At 36.2% G+C, this 25,441-nt stretch overlaps 1 protein-coding gene across 1 annotated transcript in view; it reads left to right on the forward strand.

The window, feature by feature from the left end:
- The window catches only part of LOC149779970 (inositol 1,4,5-trisphosphate-gated calcium channel ITPR2-like), a 290,413-nt gene that overhangs the window by 47,143 nt on the left and 217,829 nt on the right, over positions 1-25,441 (forward strand). Inside the window, exons 6-9 of the mRNA XM_089936693.1 lie at positions 6,177-6,257; positions 10,106-10,203; positions 19,715-19,802; positions 24,273-24,360. Coding sequence (XP_089792819.1) covers positions 6,177-6,257; positions 10,106-10,203; positions 19,715-19,802; positions 24,273-24,360 — 355 coding nt within the window. The remainder of the gene's footprint in view (positions 1-6,176; positions 6,258-10,105; positions 10,204-19,714; positions 19,803-24,272; positions 24,361-25,441) is intronic.

Here is a 25,441-nt window from a genome sequence, read left to right on the forward strand (position 1 = left end):
TTGGTCTCAAAAGGTCTAGAGCTTGTTGGGTAGAAAATCAGGCCACTTTGGTGGCTGGATTTTCTAGCTAGACTGAGAAGCTGAAAATGCAGTTTAAATCTTTATTGTGTATCTTTTCTCTATGGCATTGGCTACAGTCTGTGCTGTAAATAAGAAGTGGCAGAGCACTACTTGTTTGGTCTTGAATAATATGTTATATCATTTTAAATTAATTATAATGTTAGCAACACATTGTGCTTTATTAGACTGTTAATAATGTTATAAATGTTACCTGTCTGGTCCACCTGTTTACAAGCCTAAACAATTAACATGAGACTGTACTTTTACATAGGCCTATACAAAGATTGATGGTAGATGATGGCTGCAGTTTGCTAACTGATTACCCAAATTATTTTCAGTTAAAAACACCATATTTATCAGATATTATAGTGGCAACCATTTAAATAATAATTTATCTTCATTAGATTTAGTAATTTGGTCAGAGTTGCTCCCCATGCCAATCATGGTAAGGTCATTTCATAATCACTATAATCTGGTAACATTTCACAACCTTCAGATGACATTCTCAGTTGTGCTATTGTAAAGCTATTAGATACTCTTTTTAGCTAAAATGATTGCTGTTAACAGAATTACAATTACTCACATATTTTGTTTGTAAAATTCTCTAATGTCTTTAGACAAAGGGAAGTAACAATATATCATTGACAATGGTCATTATCAATGTGAGCAGGCAGGAGAAACAAGGGGGCAGGCAAGAAATGAATCAACATGAAATAAAGAAATGGCAAGATCTAGTCTATTAAAGTTTTAAGACAAAAATAGATAAAACATGGAATTCTTTGCAAGCCATGACTGAATAAGTTAAATCAATGTAGACATTAAATGAAACAACCTTTAATACATTTTACTGTAGTATCATTTATTTTCGTTGGGCTCAATTTTCGTGGTGTTGTAAAAACAAAAAAGTCATTATCGTGGGTACTTATATTTCATGGTTTTGCCTGTCAAAGTTTGCATATTAGTACGTATTTAATTTCATGGTTTAACCTCTACAAATAAAGAATAAAACTATGCCGACATAAACGGCGGTCACTTTAATGTTTAAAACAATACTACCACGTGTATGAACACAAATCACAGACCTGGCAAGCTCAATACTTACACCATGTTTTCGACCAAGTGAATAACATCAGTTGAAGCCGACGCAGCCAACAATACTAAAACAATACTTCCATCTCTATGAGCACAAGTAAAATACCTGTCAAGATTAATTACTTTCGCCATGTTTTCGTTTTGAGTGCTCAACATCAAAGGAAGACGATGCAGCCAACAACTAGGCCAATCGGTTATCAAAGTACATATGAATGATCTCTTACTTAAACCACTGTTCGTCAAGCTGCACCATCAGTACTTTCTGACGATCATGTTGCTAAAACAGTGGCTTAAGAGTGGTAAAATTAAACTTAGACCCACCCCCCACGCTGAATGGATAATTGCAGCTCACGCGACAATAAGTGAAAGATCGAACCTTATTATCAGTGGTTTTGAGAAAGCTGGACTTGTTTAATTCAGCAATTTGGGGATTATTTACCTGAGAAGCATTTGCGAGCACCGTGAGACTTGATTGACATGATGTTGATACAGTGGCTTTGTCCAAAAATCTGTGAAGTGTGAACTTTAATATGCTGCTGTAATTAGTGTATATACATACATCATTAATAATAGTGTTTCAAAAAATAGTTATAGTATATTGTAACGTGCTCCACCCCGGGGTTAATTTCCCAGCGCAAGCTCCCTTATATTTAGAGAATTTCTTCCTGTTTCGATGGTTCGGCGATCCTCAAACTGAGACTTTGAATTGGTTGCAATAGTATAATGTACTGGTAGTAGATAGTAAGTCGTCTGATAACAGACGAAATCTCTGTAGAAATAATGGCTTCTTATACTAGCTACTTATCCATGAGGAGATTATTTATCTAAGTATATAAACAACATAAAATCTGAATGAGAAAAATAGAGGATTTATTTTAGTCTTAACATGTCAATAAACACTTCAATATAATAGAATTCACATATTCTCTTCCTAGTCACTAAATAAATTAGTATAACAGAACGTACATATACTTATAACCAGCAGTCTCAACAGTTAGTATTAAATAATAATATTGATCAAATATAATTTACTGTAATACTTTTATATGTTTATAGGGGTAACATTAAAATCCCAATACAAACGGATTCAAATAAATAGAATTAACAGGCGAAACGGGTGACCATTTCTTTTACGATAAAAATATAAAGTCATACAAATGTACCGAAATAGCGTTATGGAGGCCCTATTTGTATGACCATTTCTTTCACAAAATATAAAGTCATACAACTGTACCGAAATAGCGTTATGGAGGCCCTATATCCCTACGTAAGAGTATTCAACACTTTATCTTTGGCTTTGATTTTCCTTAGTACATAAATTTAATAGTAAATTTATGTATTGCATAAATGAATGTATATTTTCTAATATTATTATTTCTACTTAGAGAATGATAACATTCCGATCACTTTTGGAAGCCGATAATATATTGTAGTTGTATACGAACCCCATGCTGGTTGAAGGGAAACTGACTGCGCGACACCCATATTTATAACCTTCGGTTGCACTACACAGTGTAACACTCCGCCAAAATAGTACATATTGTTAACAAGTATTTAAGACTCAATAAAAACTAAATATCGTTAAATTATTGAGATACAAAACAAACATTAAATGCTAATTATAGTATTACAATCTTAATCGCAAACGTATGGTCAAACACTAAAATCCTTGTGTCACACATATAAACAGTAAACATTGGCTTCCAAACAAGTCGGGGTGCGGGAAAATTAGAACATGCACCATCCTAATGCGTTATCCTCGCAGGTGAAGGTAAGTGCATTATTTTCTTGTTGAGCATAACTTATTCTACTTAAAAACTAGTTATATCAACTGTTTATTGCTGTTCAATAATGACTGCATATACTGCGTAGTGGAAATCTGAGGTGCCTCCAATACGTAAATTGCCTCCAAAACAAAGATGGTGGACATCGTGAAATACATTGAACGTTGTACATAATGTGAATGATACAGAACATTTGTTTTGTAATACATCAAACTTAACATAGTCTAAGAATATCCAATTGTATATGAAACTAGTATATGTGTGATTTACAGCATTGAAACAATGTAAACCAATGATATGACACATTGGAGGTGCCTCCAGTACATAAAGTGCCTCCAAAACAAAGATGGCGGACATCGTGAAGTACATTGAACGTTGTACATAATATCAATCATACAGAACATTTGTTTTGTAATACATCGAACTTAACATAGGCTCAGAAAAGCCATCTGCATATGAAACTAGTATATTTGTATTCATGTAAAATTCGTAACAATATTATAGGATTGTTTTTCTCAGGGGTTAAAAATGCACGGATAAAATGAAATGTGCTTTCAGAAGGATTTAAATGTTTCGACAACAGTTGTACTCGAATGAAGGATCTATTTGAATAACTATTAAATTTCATTTTCATATACTTTTATTTTGTATTATTTTTTCTTTCTTTTTCAGTATTACTATTGTTTGAATACCTTATGCTTTTTCTCTATTTTCTCTCTATCCTTACTTACCTCACACAGCGATTTAAGGCAGTGAGTATAAAATTACAGCTGTCGGATACCTTATCGAACATGTGCACTGAAACAATATAAAATGATTTATAATTCTTGTTTCAGAAGGTTAAAAAAGAAAATAAAACAAATACATGTAAACGCTAATATTTAATTACCGGTTTACAGGGATGGTCCTGGCTTTTAAAAAGCTGTCGCCAAAATAATAGCCAACCTCAATATTTTGTCGCCAATTTTCAAAAAGTGTCGCCAAAAAAAGTAGTGTACATTTTTCCAAGTGTTAATTTAGTCTATTAATGTAACAGGCAATGAAAATTACAAAAGATGGATTAGTTAATACTTTAATTACAACAAGCATTAACAAAATGTTACAAAGTGTTACATGAAGATCCGTCGCGATTTTAGGGCTGCCCACTTGTTGAATGCAGTTTCAAAGTCTAATTTTTCACATCTGTACATACTGATTCTCATTAAATTCTCGAGAGATGAGATGCAGAGCTTATTTCTGATGTCAGTTTTTATGAGGTTCATCTTACTGAATCCACATTCACAGTCCTCAGTGCTGACAGGTGACACCAGTAGTCTCTCAGCAGCCCCCCCCCCCATTATGGCTAGCTTCACAAAGCTTGTAGCGAATTGCTTCCTAAATCCCAAGAATGATCACTGAATGCTGTATAAATTTTCTCGAGAAGAAAAATAGGATCTCCATTCCCACGAATGAAACTTACACGAGTCAACACCTGGCAATATTGGACCGTATATATAAGCGTAAATTCACACCCAATTTAGGGATTCTTTCACTCCTGTATTTTGAGAAATAAATAATTATTATAAATTATGCAAAACTGTTTTTTTTTTTTTTTGGGGGGGGGCTATTTCTTGTTGCGGAGTTTAAGTCTCTGCAGCCGTAACACGGGACTGATGGCAAAAGAAAAAGATCAATGAGTAAAATGCTGCACTGGCGACAGATTAGTACTAATATTGGTACCCTTACTCGTACCTCGTGGAAGTTGAGGCTACGACATCGTAGCTAGCGACAGATGTAATTGTGATTGAGATTTTTTCCATTTGCTTTGTATTTATACACAGTAGTCGGTAGTTCAAAGGTTATCAGTTTTCTATGAAGGTTCAGCAAAACTATTGTATTGGTATCTGTATAAAAAAACCCAGAAGGATTAGCCATACAATTAATTGTATCTGTTCTATTCATGTCTTCAGAAGTCGGTCAGTTGTAGGTATAGTGCGGTAGCATGATTGACTGTATCGCAGCATACAGTACTCAGCCCAGATGTCAGCATAAGCAGATTATGATGTAACAATGCACTGTAAAGATAGGGTTGTCAATAAGAACAAAGGATCGTTTGTGTAACAGATTGATTCCAATGCATTGCTTAGTCAAGTTTATGGCTTCCTTTCGTTCTGGCTTTAAATTTATTCAGTCCAAATCCATGACTGTATGTACAAATTAAATAACCAAAAAGTATGTCGCCAAAAAAATCGCCAGATGGGATATTTTTGTCGCCAATAAGGAAAAAAAATCGCAATTTGCGACATTGGCGAAGCCCAGGACGATCCCTGGGTTTACATTAATGACCTTGATTTATCAAATACTAATATCTGTGTTAATCTCTAGGAACGAAACACTGTAAAAAAAACGGGGGGGGGGGCAATCATCCTACGTGGGTCATTTTTCGTGGTTCGGGGCAACAACGAAAATTCATGATGCTACAGTATATATATATATATATATATATATATATATATATATATATATATATATATATATATATTAAATCAGATCTTAAAGTTGTTACTGCATTTGTCAAGTTATCTTACATGTCCAACTAATTTATGCATGTACTTTACTGGGAACTTATGTTATTACATCATGAAAGTCAATTATTTATGAGCAACTATCTTAATCATGCAGTCAGATTAATATTTTTGGTAAATGAAGGTTTTTTGACTAATTAATATTGCTAAAACTTTATGTACATATTGACCGACCAAAGAACTGTTGAATATATATCATTAATTGCATATTTTGCAGGTATACCTACATGTCTTGAGTTATTTATTTGCATATTTTACTAACATGTTTACACGAGTTCATTAATTACATATTGTGCAACTATCCCTGAGTTCATCAATCATGTATTTTGCAGGTATCCTTACATGAGTGTATTAATTACATACTTTGCAGGTATCCATACATGAGTTCATTAATTACATAACTTTGCAGGTATCCTTACATGAGTTCATTAATTGCATACTTTGCAGATATCCATACATGACTCCATTAATTTTATATTTTGCAGATATCCCACACATGAGTTCATTATTTACATATTTTGCAGGTATCCTTACATGAGTTTATAAATTACATACTTTGCAGGTATCCTTACATGAGTTCATTAATTACATATTTTGCAGGTATCCTTACACGAGTTTATTAATTACATACTTTGCAGGTATCCTTACATGAGTTCATTAATTACATGTTTTGCAGGTATCCCTACACGAGTTCAATGCAAAGAATGCACAGTTTAAGATTCTTCCAAGGTACAAGGTCAAATCAGAGGGTGAAGTGGTGAGTACAGATATGCATATTAAAACTGAGTAACCATATTTGAAACTTTACCATTTTATTTACACTCAGTAACTCAAACACTCAAAATAAAATTTATTAATGTATTTCCAATGTAATTATTTATGTTGGTCACAAGGTTTAAATTTTGGTCAGGACATAGTTTGCCATGTGCTTTTATTTTATGGTCCTGGCCTTTACAGATAGATCCACTTGCTTGATGCCCAGGACAAGCACAAATTCAGCTTGGGAAATTCAAGTAGCAAGCTTCTTGCCTGGAGAGAGAGAGAGAGAGGGTGGGGGTGGGGGAATGTTCATCTCTTAATGCTTTATGTCCTGCAAGTCTTCAACTCTTCATGACCACAGTATATATTTTTATAGGTTACTGCATTTGTATGGGAAAATATGAACAAGTTTTTGGATAGAATACTGCAAGACCTTGGGAGTGCAGTATATCCTTCCGACAAAACGAGTTCATATTTTCCCATACAAATGCAGTAACGTTTTTATTATTTGCTCATTTTTTTAATTCTACCTAAGGATTAATTATATAAACAAAATACACTACAATAAACAACATAAATGAATGTATGCCACATGCCAAACTAAATACACAAGCGCATATCCATCATTACACAAATCAACATTATTACTGCGCACGTAACTCCGCCCAGATAAATTTGAACTTTGTCGCGCGCTCGACATAACTTTCGAAAGAAAATGGTGTGTCTAGTTAAAATTGAAATTTGGAGTCATTGTGAATGAATGTGCCTTGCAACAACTTTTCCATTTAATCTGGAATGAATAGATTTTGGTATTTTTCTCGATTCTAGGAAATTTCGTGATTATGGACTGGATTTGTATGTGACAATTCCACATGAAATACATCAGATTGAAGAAGCTAGGGAAAAGCGTGTTGACATCTGCAAATGTGTTTCTGTTTCTGTCATTGAATGTTTGAAATCATAATGTGGGGAAAATATGAAGTCTTTCAATTGCAATTATCAAAAAGACGCTATGGAATTTAATGCTTATTTCATTTTGAGTGCAGTAAGGAGGATGTAATTGCACTTATCATCGAAAATTACAGTACAATTTCGAAATGTGTAATCCAGATTGAGAACCTATGACATGGCTCATGTAATTCAGATTTGCAGAATTAAGAAAATGCATTTTGAGGAAATTCAGGATGTAAAACTGTAAGTATATTTTATTTTGCCATTCTTATCACCAGCTAAAGAAGAGAGTATAAGACTTGTCACTTGTATGTTATTTGTAAGGACCTTATCTTGCATCTGTAGCTAGCCTAAATCTGAAACATTGTATCAACGCGGAATGTGCCAAAGCAGCTGGTATGTGACAGTCCACAAAACATCTGTTTTAGTTCATTCAGAAACAAATTTAAACAACCACAATGTAAAGAGCATCTTACGCGAGTGTACATGATTAATGTACAAATCAAAAGTGCTGGCATCTGCGCCTTTTGTTTGTTTACAATATAAAGTAGTTCCTTTATGCACATGAATGCTATATGTGTATTGTCGCGCGGGTTAAATATCGGATAATATTGCACGATTCTGACATGTAAAGTTAACGAGAGAAAAAAAATGAGCATATAATAAAGCAGCATATTTCTTTCACATTTATATGCACCACACATTTCAATTAAATAACTGTTTGCAGTTCTTTCATACACTGTGCTGTCAAAATCTGTCATTTCCACATTGTAGTCAATGTCATGTCCAGTCTTGCATTTTCTCACATGAACATGTGAACATTTACTATTTAAAGCAAATTTTGACAGATAGGAAATACACATTGATATTTTAACTTGTAAGTTTTCTTTAAATTATAATATTTGTATGCATATTGGATTCCCCAACTTTTAAGTCCTAACTAGCCATGGGAAGTTTGTAAGCTCAGATTGTGCAGAGATTGTTGACTCTGAACAAGGATTTTGTAAAATATTGTTTGGATGCATGTTTATTATTTGAAGTGACAATAATTGTTAATAATTTAACTCCTGAGATTTGTTTAACATGTGAGTTTGAAAAAAAACAGCATTCATTTCCAGTAATTAGATACCTGGAAATCCATCTCCCACAAGTGGTGTTCATGATCTAATACTTAATTATTACAGAAGACTGAGATGCTGGGGAGGATATCATGTTGCTTAATCTTTAAATAAAGTATTTTTAAAAAATCATTAGATTAAAGCCCAACAAATCTCAATCTTTACTTACAACTTCTTAAACAAATACGATCTGGATTATGATAATGTATGCAAATTGCTGATTGGTGAAAGTTTTGATAATCTAATGATTGTGTTTAGCAGCAGAATGTATCACTTTAACAACAGAATGTATCATTTTAACAACTGAACATATCACTTTGACAATTGAATTATCCCTAATATGATATTCATCTATTCATGCTATCTTGCCTCTCAAAATATGAAAGATTATCCATAATTTCTCTAACAAATACCTGTAGCAATTTCAGCAGTACCACTTAAGATATGGCCATGATTGCCTGTAAATGAGTCATATCATTTAGACTTGTTCAGGAATTTAAATATAGAACATTATTATCTGTGATGTTAATCTAGGTATACACAGTTTTATAAAATAAACATGGTGTCTGAAGTATTCTGTACTTTTGAAAATTATTACAAATGATAAAAATATTGCACATACAAATTGGACGGTCCAGTTATTAAGGTCAATTATGGTAATACAAATAAGTCTAATGTTTCATAAAACAACTCATACATTGTCTCTCCAGATGGCATATATGTTACTATTGATAATTTGATATTGATCCTTGGTTCAGAAATTCTGCTAACGAGCACATCTTATATGGAGGTTGTAGATGTAACAGGAAGGTTGTAGTTGCTGTATGGTTTAATGCCATTTTTCAGCACACGACAGGCTATACATGGCGGCCAGCATTAATGGTGGAGGAAGAACCAGGTTAAACCCCTGGAAAGAACCACTGACCCATGAGAAGCTACTGGCAAGCTTTCTCACATACCCACATTAACCGAATCCAAGACTCGAACCCACACAGACAGAGGTGAAATGGCAGTGATCTGTAACGGAGAGTGCTTTAGACCACTCGGCCACTCGGGGCCCCCTAACAAGAAGGGAAACTAGGTCTGAGAGTTGCAGTTAAGCAGGTTTTCTTTCTTAAAGTCAGGTACACATACCACAACACTAAAAGGTCCAGTATGGCTAGACTGGTTAGGAAGTGGCCTTATTTACCAAGACTGCTTAAAATCTCCACCATTTTCTTGACATGCACCCTTGAGTATCACTCATATTCACTTGGGTCATCAGCTACAGAGAGTTGGACAAGTCTCCAAATGTGATGGAAGTGAATAGACAGTCTAACAGTCATGGTTGGGAATTGAACCTGGCACCATTAGAATTTGAGGCCCTGACCACTATAATTGTAGACGTAGTATCTTGTTTTGTTGCGTTTGGGACTTAAGTCTGACTCGCAGGTGGTTCTGTTGAAATAGGTTTCAAATGCTCCCAGGAGTGAATCTGGGTGACATTAAAGGGAAGTTGTCAAGATGAGGTGGCAGGGGTAGAAATATAATGATTTTGGTATATAAGGAAACTTCCTAACCAGACTAGCTGATCCAGATCGTTTAATCTAGTGGTGTATGCACTTGACTTTAAGATTCAGTTTCTGGCAGCCACATTTAGACTTAAATATGTCTCCTTCTGTTCCTGGCTGAATGTACAGATAGCACAAACCATAACATCTAGCAACAAACATGATTGAAGGGTTGTTCCATAGACTGGACAGGATCTAATTTTTGCTATCATTAATTCATTGTGCAGGTTCATGTGTTCGACCAAATAGTGTTTGAAAGTATCAAGTCTCCTGGCCACTACTTCCACACCAGTCAGCCGTTCCAGATAGACTATATTTCATGGGGGTAAGTAGCAAAGGGTTACACAGTAATTTACTGAGTAGGGAATTTGTGGCAGTATGTGTGAGAACTATATTATTACTTGAGCTATAAAATTTAAGAGTTAAAATAAATTTAAAAGTTTGTGTCAACCTTTTGGTTAGTTAAAATTTATAGACCCTATCTCTTATTTCAACCAACAATCATGTATGTATACGAGAATCAAGTGTTGTTAGTATTTTATTTTGTTGTTGATGTTGGGTTTATTTTTAAAAAGGTGTGGGAAAAATAAATCTGGAATAATAATAATAATAATAATGAAGTCTTTATTTTGTGAATGTAATAAAATCATTACAGAAAACAACATCCCTTGTGGCCCTCAGTTATTTAAAGATGAACAAATAAACATGTCAAATGCAACTAGAGAACAAGAATTTTACAAGAAAGGTATTAAGGATTAGAGAACACAGAAGCACTAAACAATATTGGATTTAGTATACAAAACATTGTGAACACAAACAGACATAATTGCAAATATGTTCACAAACATCCTTGTATTTGGTGGATATCAAGGACTCTGGTATGGAATCCTGTACCAAGTGCATTGTTCTGGCTATCTTGGGGTGAAAACAAATACAGTTTCTGGCAGTAAATTTGTATCAAATAATGACTTATTGAGGAGGTTATTGACTAAATAATTTTAAGGAATATAAAACTTTGCAATGCAAGTGAGGACACACATTTACACATATAGTCTGTACGGTCCATTCAGTGTAAGGACATATTTATTGACTGCAACATGGAAACTGTAGACAATGTCACATCATGGACACCTGGGATTCCCATTATCTTGCAGAATGAAAATGAAGAAAAATATTATTAAGCCATACATGAATGGTTCAGACTCTGAGATTTAGTGAACTCATGTAATTGTGGTTCATACTTTCATCCCAGATGGATCTTTAACCATTTCTGGAATCAAAGGATGAGCAAGGTATCATTATTGCTTCCCATCAGTCATTGATTGTTAACTGTTACTTCATATGGCAATGTGGCAACCTGGTGATTCCATTCAGTTTTGACAGAAGCACATGACAGAGTTTGTAAAGAAGCTCATGTATCAAAACATATTTTGTGCTATTGTAAGTGTGTAAGGTTGATACTATCAATGAAAATTTATAGATGATGCCAACCTGTTCCACAAAATCTTAAACCATCATGAAATCTGAATTTTTGGGGGTTTATTATTATAGAATTTGGTTTATTTGCATTCCATTATTTTTTTCATAACAGTTATTATATAAAAAAAATAATTTAAATTTGATTTAAGACTATAACACAATTTTAGACTGATGGCATGGACTGTACTTGAAACAAATGACAATATTGTACTAATTTAAAAAATCATTAAGACTATGGACAATGGTTCATCACAGTCAGTGATCAAATCTTCATACACATAGAATGAACTATCAATGTAGACAGAGGATGCATGTAATTAGAGACTGTGGACATCACGACGGAATAAGCTATCAATGCAAACTATGGACAGACACAATTATTGAGAAAAACATGGAGGCTGTGAACATTGGTACAACATGGACAATGAGGACATTTACACATACCAAATGAACTATCAATGCATTCTAAGGACATACACTATTAACAAGACATGAGGACATTGGTACATCATGGACAATGACATCTACACATACAGAATGAACTATCAATGCAAGCTAAGGACACACACTATTAACAAGACATTAGGACATTGGTACATCATGGACAATGAGGACATTTACACATACCAAATGAACTATCAATGCAAGCTAAGGACACACACTATTAACAAGACATGAGGACATTGGTACATCATGGACAATGAGGACATCTACACATACAGAATGAACTATCAATGCATGCTAAGGACACACTAATAACAAGACATGAGGACATTGGTACATCATGGACAATGAGGACATTTACACATACAGAATGAACTATCAGTGCATTCTAAGGACACACACTATTAACAAGACATGAGGTCATTGGTACATCATGGACAATGAGGACATTTACACATACAGAATGAGCTATCAATGCATTCTAAGGACACACACTATTAACAAGACATGAGGACATTGGTACATCATGGACATTTACACATACAGAATGAACTATCAATGCATTCTAAGGACACACACTATTAACAAGACATGAGGTCATTGGTACATCATGGACAATGAGGACATTTACACATACCAAATGAACTATCAATGCAAGCTAAGGACACACACTATTAACAAGACATGTGGACTGTGGACATTGATATATCGTAGACAATGAGGACATGTTTACACATCTTGTCTGACCTGTCAATACAAAACAATGAAGCACACTATTGACAAAAACATGGGGAAAGTGGCCATTGGTACATACTGACAATGAAGACTGTTCACAAAATCTAATCTGAACAATCAGTACAAGCTAATAATGCACACCATTAATACAAACATGGTGACTGGACATTGGTACATCATGGACAATGAGGACATTGGTACATCATGGACAATGATGACATTGGTACATCATGGACAGTGAGGACATTGGTACATCATGGACAGTGAGGACATTGGTACATCATGGACAATGAGGACATTTACACATACATAATGAACTATCAACGCATGCTAAGGACTCACACTATTAACAAGACATGCGGACTGTGGACATTGGTACATCATGGACAATGAGGACATTGGTACATACAGAATGAACTATCAATGCATGCTAAAGACACACACTAATAACAAGACATGCGGACTGTGGACATTGGTACATCATGGACAATGAGGACATTTACACATACAGAATGAACTATCAATGCAAGCTAAGGACACACACTCATAACAAGACATGAGGACATTGGTACATCATGGACAATGAGGACATTTACACATACAGAATGAACTTTCAGTGCAAGCTAAGGACACATGCTATTAACAAGACATGAGGACATTGGTACATCATGGACAATGAGGACATTTACACATACAGAATGAACTATCAATGCAAGCTAAGGACACACTAATAACAAGACATGAGGACATTGGTACATCATGGACAGTGAGGACATTTACACATTCAGAATGAACTATCAGCGCATTCTAAGGACTTACTATTAACAAGACATGTGGACTGTGGACATTGGTACATCATGGACAATGAGGACATTTACACATACAGAATGAACTATCAATGATTCTAAGGACTCGCACTATTAACAAGACATGAGGATTGTGGACATTGGTACATCATGGACATTGAAAACTTTATTATCCTGTGATTGTGAGTATTTTACCAGTTGTGCTTTAACATCTAGCACTTTAGGTTGCATTATGTTGTGACCAGTTTGGTCTAAATTTTATCTTCTTCAAATTATTGAATTCAAGTGATTATTTTCTCTGGAAATATGAAAGTGCTCTGATAAAATTCTTGAATAAAGACATTAATTGGAATTTATACTGAATTCCAACCTGGAATAATATTTCTGTGATTCAACAAGAGACTGTTGACACGTCAGCACTTCATAGGAAATAACAGACACGAGATCACTTTCAATTTTGGATCTCTTCATGACTTGAATTGAGTTTTATTCAGGACTTTTTATTACTAGGATGTGTGCTTTAATTCTTGGATTATTTTGGATTTAATTTGCAATACCATAAGTTCTTTTTTTCTCATTTTTCACTTTTTATTCTAGGGAAATAAATTATTTGTTAATTTTTAGAAAGCTTGTTGTCTTCACTCATTTCTGTTACTTATTTTTAGAGCATAGACTCGTAACAATATAATTAAAAGAAGAAAAATTACATTGCAGTTCTAGTAGCATAGGGACTACATTATCACTATTTTTAACAGATCAATATAACTCTGTTAAAAAGATATACAAGCTATATTGTACAAGGTGTAAGAAACAAAAAGGTGTTTAATGGCACATGTTTTGCATACCTCGTTAAGGACCCATGAGATTGAAAACTGTTTAGTAATCGCAGGAAGAGAATGCCAACTTCAAATGAAGCAATTTCAATGTAGAAAAGAAGAAAAAAACATACTTTAAAAAAAAAAGTTGTTAATCAGTATGTTAATATAGGCATAAAGCATCATGAATAAATGATCTTGACAAGTTTTTCCACATCCGTCACAAGAGAAAGCATGTTGGTGAGGCCTAAGATACCCATGGCATTTTACACAAGGATAAAACACCATTGACACAGTTCAGTTAGTGTTATACCAATATGTATCTCATAGAAATGTCACAATATAATCTTTTTTAAATATAAACTAATGCAAAATTTGTACACAAATATACCAAACATATTTATTAAAGCTAGGAAAAAACTGGTATGGAATGAAAATGTTTGACTCTTTACAGATTTACAGTGTGTGATACGTTTGAATTTTGTACTATTTTCTTTTCATTTAAATTAACGTGCATTCATTAACTTAATAAAAGTGACTTTATAATTTACTGTTGACATTTGTTTTGGCAACTTAGAGGTTTGTTTTGATTACTGTTACCAAAAGTAATAACCTAGGATTAAAGACCTCAGTGCTTTTTGGCATCTTTAATTGCAGACACCACTGAATAACCATGTGATTAGTGGGAATGACCATTACTGGTTGACCATCGGGACTTGATGAAGTCAATCCTGTGCTGCTCTTTGCTGATGGGTCCTCATGTGGCTGATGAGTTCGATATGAGATGCACATGTCCTGGACCAGTGTTTGCACTGGAGGCATGGGTTGGTTCTTGACGTGGAGGCCTTCTTGCATTCCCTGGCGTCGACAACTTTCATTCTGCAGACATCCTCGAGGGTTTTGCACCCATTACGAACAACTGCATGCCAGCCATATCTATCCTTGATGCAGGTGACACAGGACTCATGGTCTGTTACAGATATTGAGCAGCATCTCAAGCTGTCCTTGATGGGTCTTTGAATCTTTTCTTCATGAGACCAATTTTTATGTGTCCACTAGATAGAGCTCCATACAAAATCTGATGTGGCATTCAAGACTCGTCCATACAGATGACATGACCCGTCCACCAGAGTTATGCTTTTGTGAATCATTGCTTTGATACTGATTAAGCCTGCTCTATCCAGCACTTCTTGGTTTGTCACTCTGTCTTGCCATCTGATGCCCATAATCCATCATCGGGCTCTTATGTGGAAGCGCTCAAACTTCTTCAGTGTGCTTCTTGTATGTTGTCCAGGTGTCACATCCATATGGGAGGCTTGTTGGCACAACTGCTTTATACACCTTTATCTTGTTGGACAGTTTGATATTCCTTTGGCTCAACATGCGAGAGCTGAGAAGTCCTAATGATTGACTGATGCTGCTGATGCATGCCATTATCTTTTTGTCTAGCGATCCATCAGAAGATTTGATGCTTCCAAGGTACTTGAAGTGACTGACAGCTTTCAGCTGGGTGTCTTCGATAGACACAGTCGGAGGGGTGCGCGAGGTATGGTGCCTGGGACAGGTTGGTAAAGTACCTCTGTCTTGTTCAGACTGATAGTGACTCCAAAGAGTCTCAAGGTTTCCACGAAGCGAGTAATGATGATCTGGAGATCTGCTTCCAAGTGTGTCATGAGAGCACAGTCATCCACGAAAAGTGCTTCAACAATAAGTTTCTCTATTGTTGAAGATTGTTGCACAAGAAAAACTTGCGCGTGAAGGAGATTATGGTGAAGAAGCTGTTGTACTGGAGCAACCTCACCCTCTTGGCCGCAGAAGTCGGAGTCCATTGGCATGATAACTTGTTATGACTGGCAACTTCTTTGGCTGCAGTGGATGGCCAGGTCTTCTTTTGTGCTCTGACATGCCCTCTGCACTCCACAGTGCATTGCAGAACCACCTTCCTGGCCATTGGATTTTCTGATTGATCTCATCCACCCAGTCAATCGGAGCAGTCTTCGTATGCTGGGTTGAGGAAATCCCTAAAATCACCAGAAGGCTCAAGACCTACCAGCTACCCTCACATTGTTTAGCCTGTCAGTTGAAGCAGTTTCCTGGGATGTGGACCCTGTCACATGCAAATAGCTACTAGGAGCCACAGGTGAGAGTTGGGATCAGGGGAGGACCAATGTGGATGAACTACCCTTGGGAAGGCATGACATGTTCCAACCATCAGAGGTACAACCTCTCCCTGAGACCTCAAATGTGCTAAATATTGTTTTAAAAATACATGAATTGGATCAAATTGTCCCATTAAAGGGGCTGAAATGACTTGGGGTCAAAATGTCTTATGATTTTCTTAGCGTTGAAATGTCTAGCTCCTAAATAAAGGCAGCCAAACAATGCTCTACATAACTTCCTTGAAAGAACTTACATTCCATCTCTCATCCATGTCAGAGTTTATCAATATCGTATTACAAACAGATGCTAGCTACTAACATGGTTTCAGGCTACAACCTTGCAAATGAATACTGTATTTTGTTTACACACCACCTGTTCTATAAATATTACATAGTACTAGAAACTTAATGTATTCCTCTAATACATCCAGCCACCACTATAAATTGATTGAAGGAATGGTCTGCTCTTGCTTAATAATAAATAGGACCCTGCAGTGTGAACTATCAATCACTGTCTTGACTAATGTTGGACACATGTACAATACGATGACAGTAAATAGCCATACAGCCCACTTTGCCACTACAGTACTAATACAACCGATTCATTGGCTAAGAGAATTCACATCTTAGTTATACAAATGAATTAAACGAAATTCACTTCTTGTTTTAACTACAATGTTTGCAGACTTACATTTCATTGACATAAGCATCATACAAATCTAATAATAATCAATTCTTAGATTCCTATACCATTTAAACAAGTTCAGCCAATTATGTTATGATTCATATCAAAGAAAAGTAATGTCTAAAATTATGATTGTGCCTTCCTCTCTTTTTCCCATTAGCGGAATTGTCTTTTTACCCCTTGAGTTACGTGTCTCCCACAGACTTTCAACTACATGTCCCTTGGACAATTTTTATTAAATCTCAAAACTAGACTAATTTCATGGTGCAAGACATTTATAAAACATGAAACTTAATCTGGGACACACACACCCCGTTATTAACTTGTTAGATCAGAATTTTGGTTTATTTAACCACTACTATTAATACACGCCACTCCAGGGTTTGAAAAATTTACATTTTTCCTGCTTCTCTTAATAGACCGATCTCTGCAAAGTTCAACTTATTACAAAAATTTCAGCAAGCACAAATTCTGTTTCTGCAATGTTTCGGCCCTTGACATATTTCAATACATAAAACCAATTCAACTACTCTTGACCAGTTCACCTGACAGTTATCATTTAGAATAATGCCCACACCATACACATTAAATTACAATAATCTTACACATGCCATGGATTTAATTCTGTGCCAAATTGCATACATTAATTTAACATTGATATATGACAGAATGACACCTGCATTTTCACAAATGTCTGAAAAATTCATAATTCATACTGTTAATAACTCTCTTTTAACACAAATACATACAAATGCAAATACAGATTACATATCAGTCTATTGGGTTTGTGAACAACACTTTATGTGGTTTTAAAGAAATGTAAGATTTATTATAAGCCAAATATCTTTATATTGTATGGGAACTAATCAAAATGGCAACTGTTTGTAAGAAATATCATTGTTTTAAATAAGAGGTGAGTGTATCTGTCAAAATAGATTAATCGCATAGCAACATGTATTCACTTTCTAGTGTCTTCTATGACTTCAGTGAGCATATACAAAAGTTATTACATAATTTCAAATGCTTGATGGGGCACACCACGCCCAGTTAAATAATGATTGGTTAGAGTCACTTTGTAACCCTAGTAAACAGAGGAAATAAAACCCTCCATTTATGCATTATTTAATACATGAACCTGGCTAAGGAAGAAAGGGAAAGAACATGTGCACTGGTTTACTCTAATATGTGGTTTACAGGTTGGGTAAAAGTTTAAAAATTCACATTCCTTGATTTAAATATTGTCCATGTTTCATTTACTTTACTAATCAAATGGAATACAAGTCCAACAAAGGACAGTAACAATGTTTGAGTTACTTTTGGACCTGGTATGTATCATGTATTAAAATCTGAGCTGCATTGCTGCATTTTATTAATATGTTCGGGTAATTGGAACACTTCATAAATTCACTGCATTCATATTGGTTCTGTGAGAGGACAGATTCTTGCAAGGCCTGGTTCTCATTCAGGCCAATCACGGCGGGATCCAGATTTTATGGCAAGCCTGCCATTATGTTTTTAAAACATGCCAGTCTGCTTGTCAGGAGGCTGGCTGTAGGCATGTGTAACACTTGCATGCATAATGAAGGCAAACCTGGAAGTCAGCCCAACACTAACTTTACTGATTGTCATATGCAGTATTCTTGGAAGATGCTGAATGTTCTGCATCGACACTTTTGCTGAAATAAATATGCATCTTTTTTAATGGTGGAAGTGAGGAAGCTGCATCTGCTGTTGCCCTTTAATGTTTGCCCTGACTAGCTCAATTGAATCCCTCACTGGCTAAATGTATATCTGCCACAGTTGAAGAAATCTCTGGATTTCCTAGATCGGTAATGGTGGCCATGATGGAATTGTTTTGTCATGCATATTGGCTTTTATACCTGGAAATATAAGTAACAACAATGATGATAAAAAGCATTTTAAAATTGACCAGTCCTGTAAACATGCTTATGGTCAACAGAGATATGCACAGTAACTATGATGTCCACTATATATATATATATATATATATATATATATATATATATATATATATATATATATACATACATACATACACACATATACATCTATGAAAAACATATCAAAGTCTACAAAAACATATCAAAGTCTACACACTCTTTCTGTTCATATGTTTGTATGCCACACCTTCGTGTAGTTTCATGTTAGTCTGTTCATATGTTTGTATGTCACATCTTGGTTTAGTTTCATATCAGTTTATGCTATGTTTGTATGTCACCCCTTGGTGAAGTTTCATGTCAGACTGTTCATATGTTTGTATGTCACACCTTGGTGATGTTTCATGTCAGTCTGCACATATGTCTGTATGCCACACCTTGGTGTAGTTTCATGTTAGTCTGTTCATATGTTTGTCACACATTGGTTAAGTTTCATGTCAGTCTGCACATATGTCTGTATGTCACACCTTGGTGTAGTTTCATGTTAGTCTACTCATATGTCTGTATGTCACCCCTTGGTGAAGTTTAATGTCAGACTGTTCATATGTTTGTATGTTACACCTTGGTGATATTTCATGTCAGTCTGTTCATATGTTTGTATGTCACACCTTGGTTAACTTTCATGTCAGTCTGTACATATGTCTGTATGTCACACCTTAGTTAAGTTTTGTGTTCAGGTCATTTCAGGCACTGTGGTAGGGTATTTGCATTCCATGAACACATTTATGCTCCAATCTTGTTTCCAATCCTTCTAGGTCAGAACTCAACCTCGGAGTGGAAAGAGCCAGCTTTACTCTCATTGGCAGCTTCAGGGAATCACTGGATCAGGAGAGATTTGTTAGGGTAAGCATTTGTATTTTTTACAGGACAAAGAATTCTAACAGTTTAAAATGGAGTAAATAAACACATACCAGGGTACCATACTCACACCAAATAATTGATTCTGCAGGATAGATCCACTGCAATGATTTAAAGCAACTTCAACCAAAACATCTTATATAGCTCTGGTAACTATGGTAACTAGGACAAGTAGCGAATTATTCAAAAGTGATATAGATTTTTTTAAAATTATTTTCCATGAATATTTTATGGTAGTTTGATACAAGATTCATCCAGCAAACAATAGCACAAATTATGAAAATATATTGTCATATGACAAACAGATGTGTCAGACAATAGCAGCATTCAGGAATTTTCTTTTCTAGATTTTGCTGTCATTGATTTAGGTTGCAATGTGTGCACATGTAAATGGCTTAGTTTAATTTATTGCCTATAAACATTTCAAAATGTGTGACATTGTAAATGAATATGCATGTGGTACACCTGGTGTTAATCTTCCATGTGGTACACCTGGTGTTAATCATTGACATGCGTATCCTTTCATGAGATCCACCTGCATTGTTAATTTGTCAACATGTACATATATGAGGCAGTATGAAATAATATTTCAATGATCCTAAGAATAGTTTACCTAAATTGTCACATATATTCAAATAGATATGTCTTACCTAAATTGTCACATATATTCAAATAGATATGTCTTACCTAAATTGTCACATACATTTAAATAGATATGTCTTACCTAAATTGTCACGTATTCAACATAGATATGTCTTACCTAAATTGTCTCATGTATTCAATGTAGATGTGTCTTACAAACGGAACCATATATAATGAGAGGTTAAAGACACACAACAGATGAAGCAATCATGAGCTGAGTGCAGTATGCCATGCATGTTGGCAGATGTCTGTAACATATAATTAGTTGTCAACATCAAGCCTAATGTGAAGATAAGGGAAAGGTTTTGCTTCTAATTGGCTCTATTAGATGCCATTGCTTTGGCTATTGTCTACAATGTACACATTTAGAATTTTTTTTATACATTGCAGCCTTATATTTAATTTTATTTTTCCTCAGCTATCAAGCAGTCTTTCCTTTCAGAATTTCCCTCTGCTTTTGAGTTTTCCTTTCAGTTATTTTGTATAATTTGTGCATTCCTGTAATTCATTTTGCAAAGAAATTTACTTTTGTATATTGTTATTGCTAATTGGCCTATACCTAAGACTGTCAGCAGTGATAGATGCTCAAAGTGCTAAAGTTTTAATGAGGTAAAGTTACAAGACTGTCCTAAAGGCCTGAAATTTGTTCTTAATATTATTAGCAATAATTTTGAAAACTAATTGTCTAGTCAGAATCCATGTTTTTCATATAGTCAAGACAGTCAACATTGTACAATCCATGTTTTATTTTTTATAGTCAAGACAGCCAACATTTTATGAATCCTTGTTTTTCTTATAGTGCAGACAGCCAGATTTTATGAATCCTTGTCTTTCTTATAGACCAGACAGCCAACATTTTATGAATCCATACCTTTTTATAGGGGGCTTTGGATAGAGGTAGTACCTTTGTTGTCTGGCAGCTGTACTGTCTGTGTGGACGAACGCACTGGTCCTCATCCATTTCCTGGCATACCGTGGTACACCGCTTCAGCTTGCAGGCCAAACAACATTGAGGGGGTGATGTTAACACATCATCACTAGGCGTATGAACTTCTACAGGGAAGTCACCGGCTAGGGCAGAAGGTCTCTACAGATCAACAGCCAAGTGTTCGGGACCAGGGTGCACCATATGTATTAGTGGATTGTGACTGTGGCCAACCAGCTATGGTTCAAAATAGCAGGGAAGGCAGATCTCTTCAGTAATGGTTGGCCATCTGCCTAGGAAAGGAAATCTCTGATATAAAACCTACAGCCTGCAGACCTCACTGTCACCATCCTGGCTTGCTGGGCCATGGCAGATGAACCCCGGGTTTAAAGGGTGGGGCCAGTTTGCACAGACTGCACTCTACCTAAATGCTCCATTGCGCAGGCATGAAGGAACTGTCTACTGTCTACTGTTTACGTTTGACTATATCAAGCCCTGCAGCAATGGGAAAGAGGCAAAAACGGTAGGTGAAAGATGTCACTGGAAGCCACAGTTCCCAATCCTGCTTGCAGGTGACTCAGGCCTTTGGACGTCTGGTGTTGATTCGGAGATGACACCATCACCCAGCAGCAGCCTGAGTGACCAAGCAGCCTTCTCCTGGGTCAGCATTGCTTGCTCCACATGGAGAGGGGCTAGAAAATGTGGCCTAACCAAATTTCATCTCTTTACCCCCCCCCCCCCAGTTGGCTTGCTGCAGCCAATGAGCATCTTCCAATGTGGTCAAAACAGAGCAGAAAAAACAAGGCATGCCCCACCTGCCTTACATCATGAGAAAAGACTAAAACTGGCTTGTTGGAACATCAGAACAATGCTAGACTCAACCGACAGCAACAGACCAGAACGACACTCTGCCTTAATCGCACACTAATTCTCTCACCTTGGTGTTGACATTGCTGCATTTAGCGAAGTCCGCATTTCAGAGGAAGGAAGTCTGAAAGAACTCGGCACTGGATACACCCTGTACTGGTCAGGAAAACTAAGAATTGAAAAATGACTTTCAGGAGTCGGTTTCATTGTCAAGGACTCAATTGCCACCAAGTTAACAAACCTTTATACTGTTCACACCAACCACATCATGTCCATGCATCTGCTATTATGCAACCAACAAGACCCCACACTCTTCAGTATATATGCTCCAAAACTCCAGGATGAAAAGGATAAATTCTAAACTGTCCTGTGCAGACTTCTCAAGAGCATCCCATGGAGCAACAAAATAATGATCCATTGCAGAAGAACATGCTCAAGAGAGGCAATGTGGCTTCAGAGACAGTAGGGGCACAACTGATATGGTGTTCGTCCTAAGACAGATCCAGAAGGAATGCCAAAAACAAAACAAAGGACTGTACATCACATTTGTGGACCTGACAAAGGCATTTGACATGGTGAGCAGAACCGGACTATGAAAAATCCTTGAAAAGCTCAGCTGTCCTCCAAAATTCCTTACCATGGTCATCCAACTACATGAAGACCACCTTGGTCAGGTCAGGTCAGAAACAATAACAACCTGTCACAGACCTTCCCTATTGTAAATGGCATGAAACAGGGCTGTGTTTTAGCCTCCACATTGTTCGCAATCTTCTTCACTATGATGCTCCAAAAAGCAACAGAAGACCTTGATGATGAAGATAGCATCTGTATTCAATTTTGTACTGATGGCAACCTCTTCAACTTAAGGCGACTTCAGACCCACATGAAGACCTTGAAAAAACTGATTAGAGAACTTCTCTTTGCAGATGCTACCACTCTTGTTGCCCACACAGAAGCCACCTTACAGTGCATAACATCCTGCTTTGCAGGAGCTCGCCAGCTCTTTGGTCTTGAGGTCAGCCTAAAGAAAACTGAGGTACTTCACTAGCCTGCTCCCAAAGAAGAGTACTGACCACCAAGCCACTTCACTGACCAGACAGAGCCAAACGTAGTTCACCAATTCATCTACCTGGGCTATGTGATATCCTCTGATGCCAAGATTGAGAAAGAAATAGACAACAGACTGACCAAGGCAAACAGCGCCTTAGGCAGACTCTATAAGTGAGTGTGGTACAACACCAGTCTCAAGAAAGATACAAAGATCAGCATCTACCGAACTGTCGTACTGACCACCCTCCTATATGGCGCCAAATCCTGGGTCACCTACAGATGCCACCTCTGCCTCTTTGAACGCATCCATCAGCACTGCCTCAACACCATCCTCAACATCCACTGGAGTGACTTCATCACCAACACTGAAGCCCTCAAACAAGCAGGGATTACCAGCGCTGAGGCCATACTCATGAAGATACACCTATGCTGGGCAGGGCACGTGTCCAGGATGGAGGATCATGGCCTGCCAAAGATTGCACTGTATGATGAGTTGTCCACTGGTCACCATGATAGAGGGGCACCACGAAAAAAATATAAAGACTCCTTGAAGAAGACCATTACCACCTGTGGAATGGATCACTGCCAGTGAGCATTACAAGCTGCTGACCATGCAAGCTGGCAATGTACAGTTCACTAGGCCACTGACACTTTTGAACAAAACAGATGGGCCATCTTGGAGGAGAAATGATGGCAAAGAAAAATCCAGGAACCATTGGCAGTACCCACCACAACCCAGACATTCCCCTGTAGCCTTTGTAGACAGATGTGCCTGTCACATATTGGGCTCATCAGCCACCAGCGTGCACGCAATAGATATGGACATTTCCCTTCCTAAATCTTCACAAGTGAAGTCAATTCAACAACAACCTTTTAATAGTTCAGACAGGCATGTTTTTATGTCCTCTTTTAAAATGAACATTCTAAAGCCTAAATGCTGTATCAATGGTTTTCATCTAATTTATTTAAAGGGAGGGTCAGTGATCAGATTGTTTCACAAGGAACTGGAGGCCTATCTTGTGGCAGAGGGGCTGTTTGATGACAGAATCACTGAAGATGGTATGTATACAAGGGATTCAGGTAGATCAGTTTTGGCCCACATATACCATAGTTCTTGTTTATTAAATAAGTATTGAAACATATTGAGTCTGAGATGATGTGGCACAGGATATTAGGTCCAATATTTATTAATACTCAGTCGATAACTTCTTTTATATGTTATACCATATATGCTTGCTTATAAGTCAACCTTGTATTTGCTGAAAATATGAGATGGGGTCATCTTATAAGTATGACATGACATTTTCCTGCTACCGTTTGCATTCACAATTACGTATAAGGCATGCAATGTGTTGATTCTTTTCATGACAGTATTAGATACATGTCACTTGTACCTACAGTTACTTGCATTTTTATAATCTGAAAATATTACCAGTAAATTAAATACTAACCAATCAAAGTGAAGTGTCCATCCATGTTGTTACCTTGACATTTTACTAGCAAGTATATTGCTTCCATTTCATGCAAGTCTGAACAACCTATAGTTGTATTAATAAGTGTATTTTGCTGCATAAACACTGTATTTCATGCAATAAGTTTTGATTTAAGTTTGTTTAAGAGGATGGAAAGTCAAGTAGCAAATAAACACAATGAATTACTGATATTATGAAAAAATAATGCAATTCATTAAGGAAAACTGAATTTACCATTATGAGAAGATGAGCCAGAGAAATTTTGTCAAAGGTTACTGTATTGTTGTGAACTTGTCATTGTCTCAATTTTGCTGTCTCTGTGGCAGTTTAATTTGAAAGTGTAGTATGCATCATGATTGTTGCCAGGGTAGTGTGGTCCATTGGTCTTTGGTATTGCCTCAATAAAAGATTGTTGTGGTCCATTGGTCTTTGATAATGCATCAATAAAAGGGTAGTGTAGTCCATTGGTCTTTGATAATGCCTCAGTAAAAGGGTATTGTGGTCCATCAGTCTATGACAATGCTTCAATAAAAGGGTAGTGTGGTCCATTGATTTTTGATAATGCCTCAATAAAAGGGTATTGTGGTCCATCAGTCTTTGATGATGCTTCATTAAAAGGGTATTGTGGTCTATTGGTCTTTGATAATGCATCTATAAAAGGTTTTTGT

Source organism: Sinohyriopsis cumingii, chromosome 16 (genome assembly GCF_028554795.1).
Source record: "Sinohyriopsis cumingii isolate HCF-2022 chromosome 16, ASM2855479v2, whole genome shotgun sequence".
NCBI classification, from domain to species: domain Eukaryota; kingdom Metazoa; phylum Mollusca; class Bivalvia; order Unionida; family Unionidae; genus Sinohyriopsis; species Sinohyriopsis cumingii.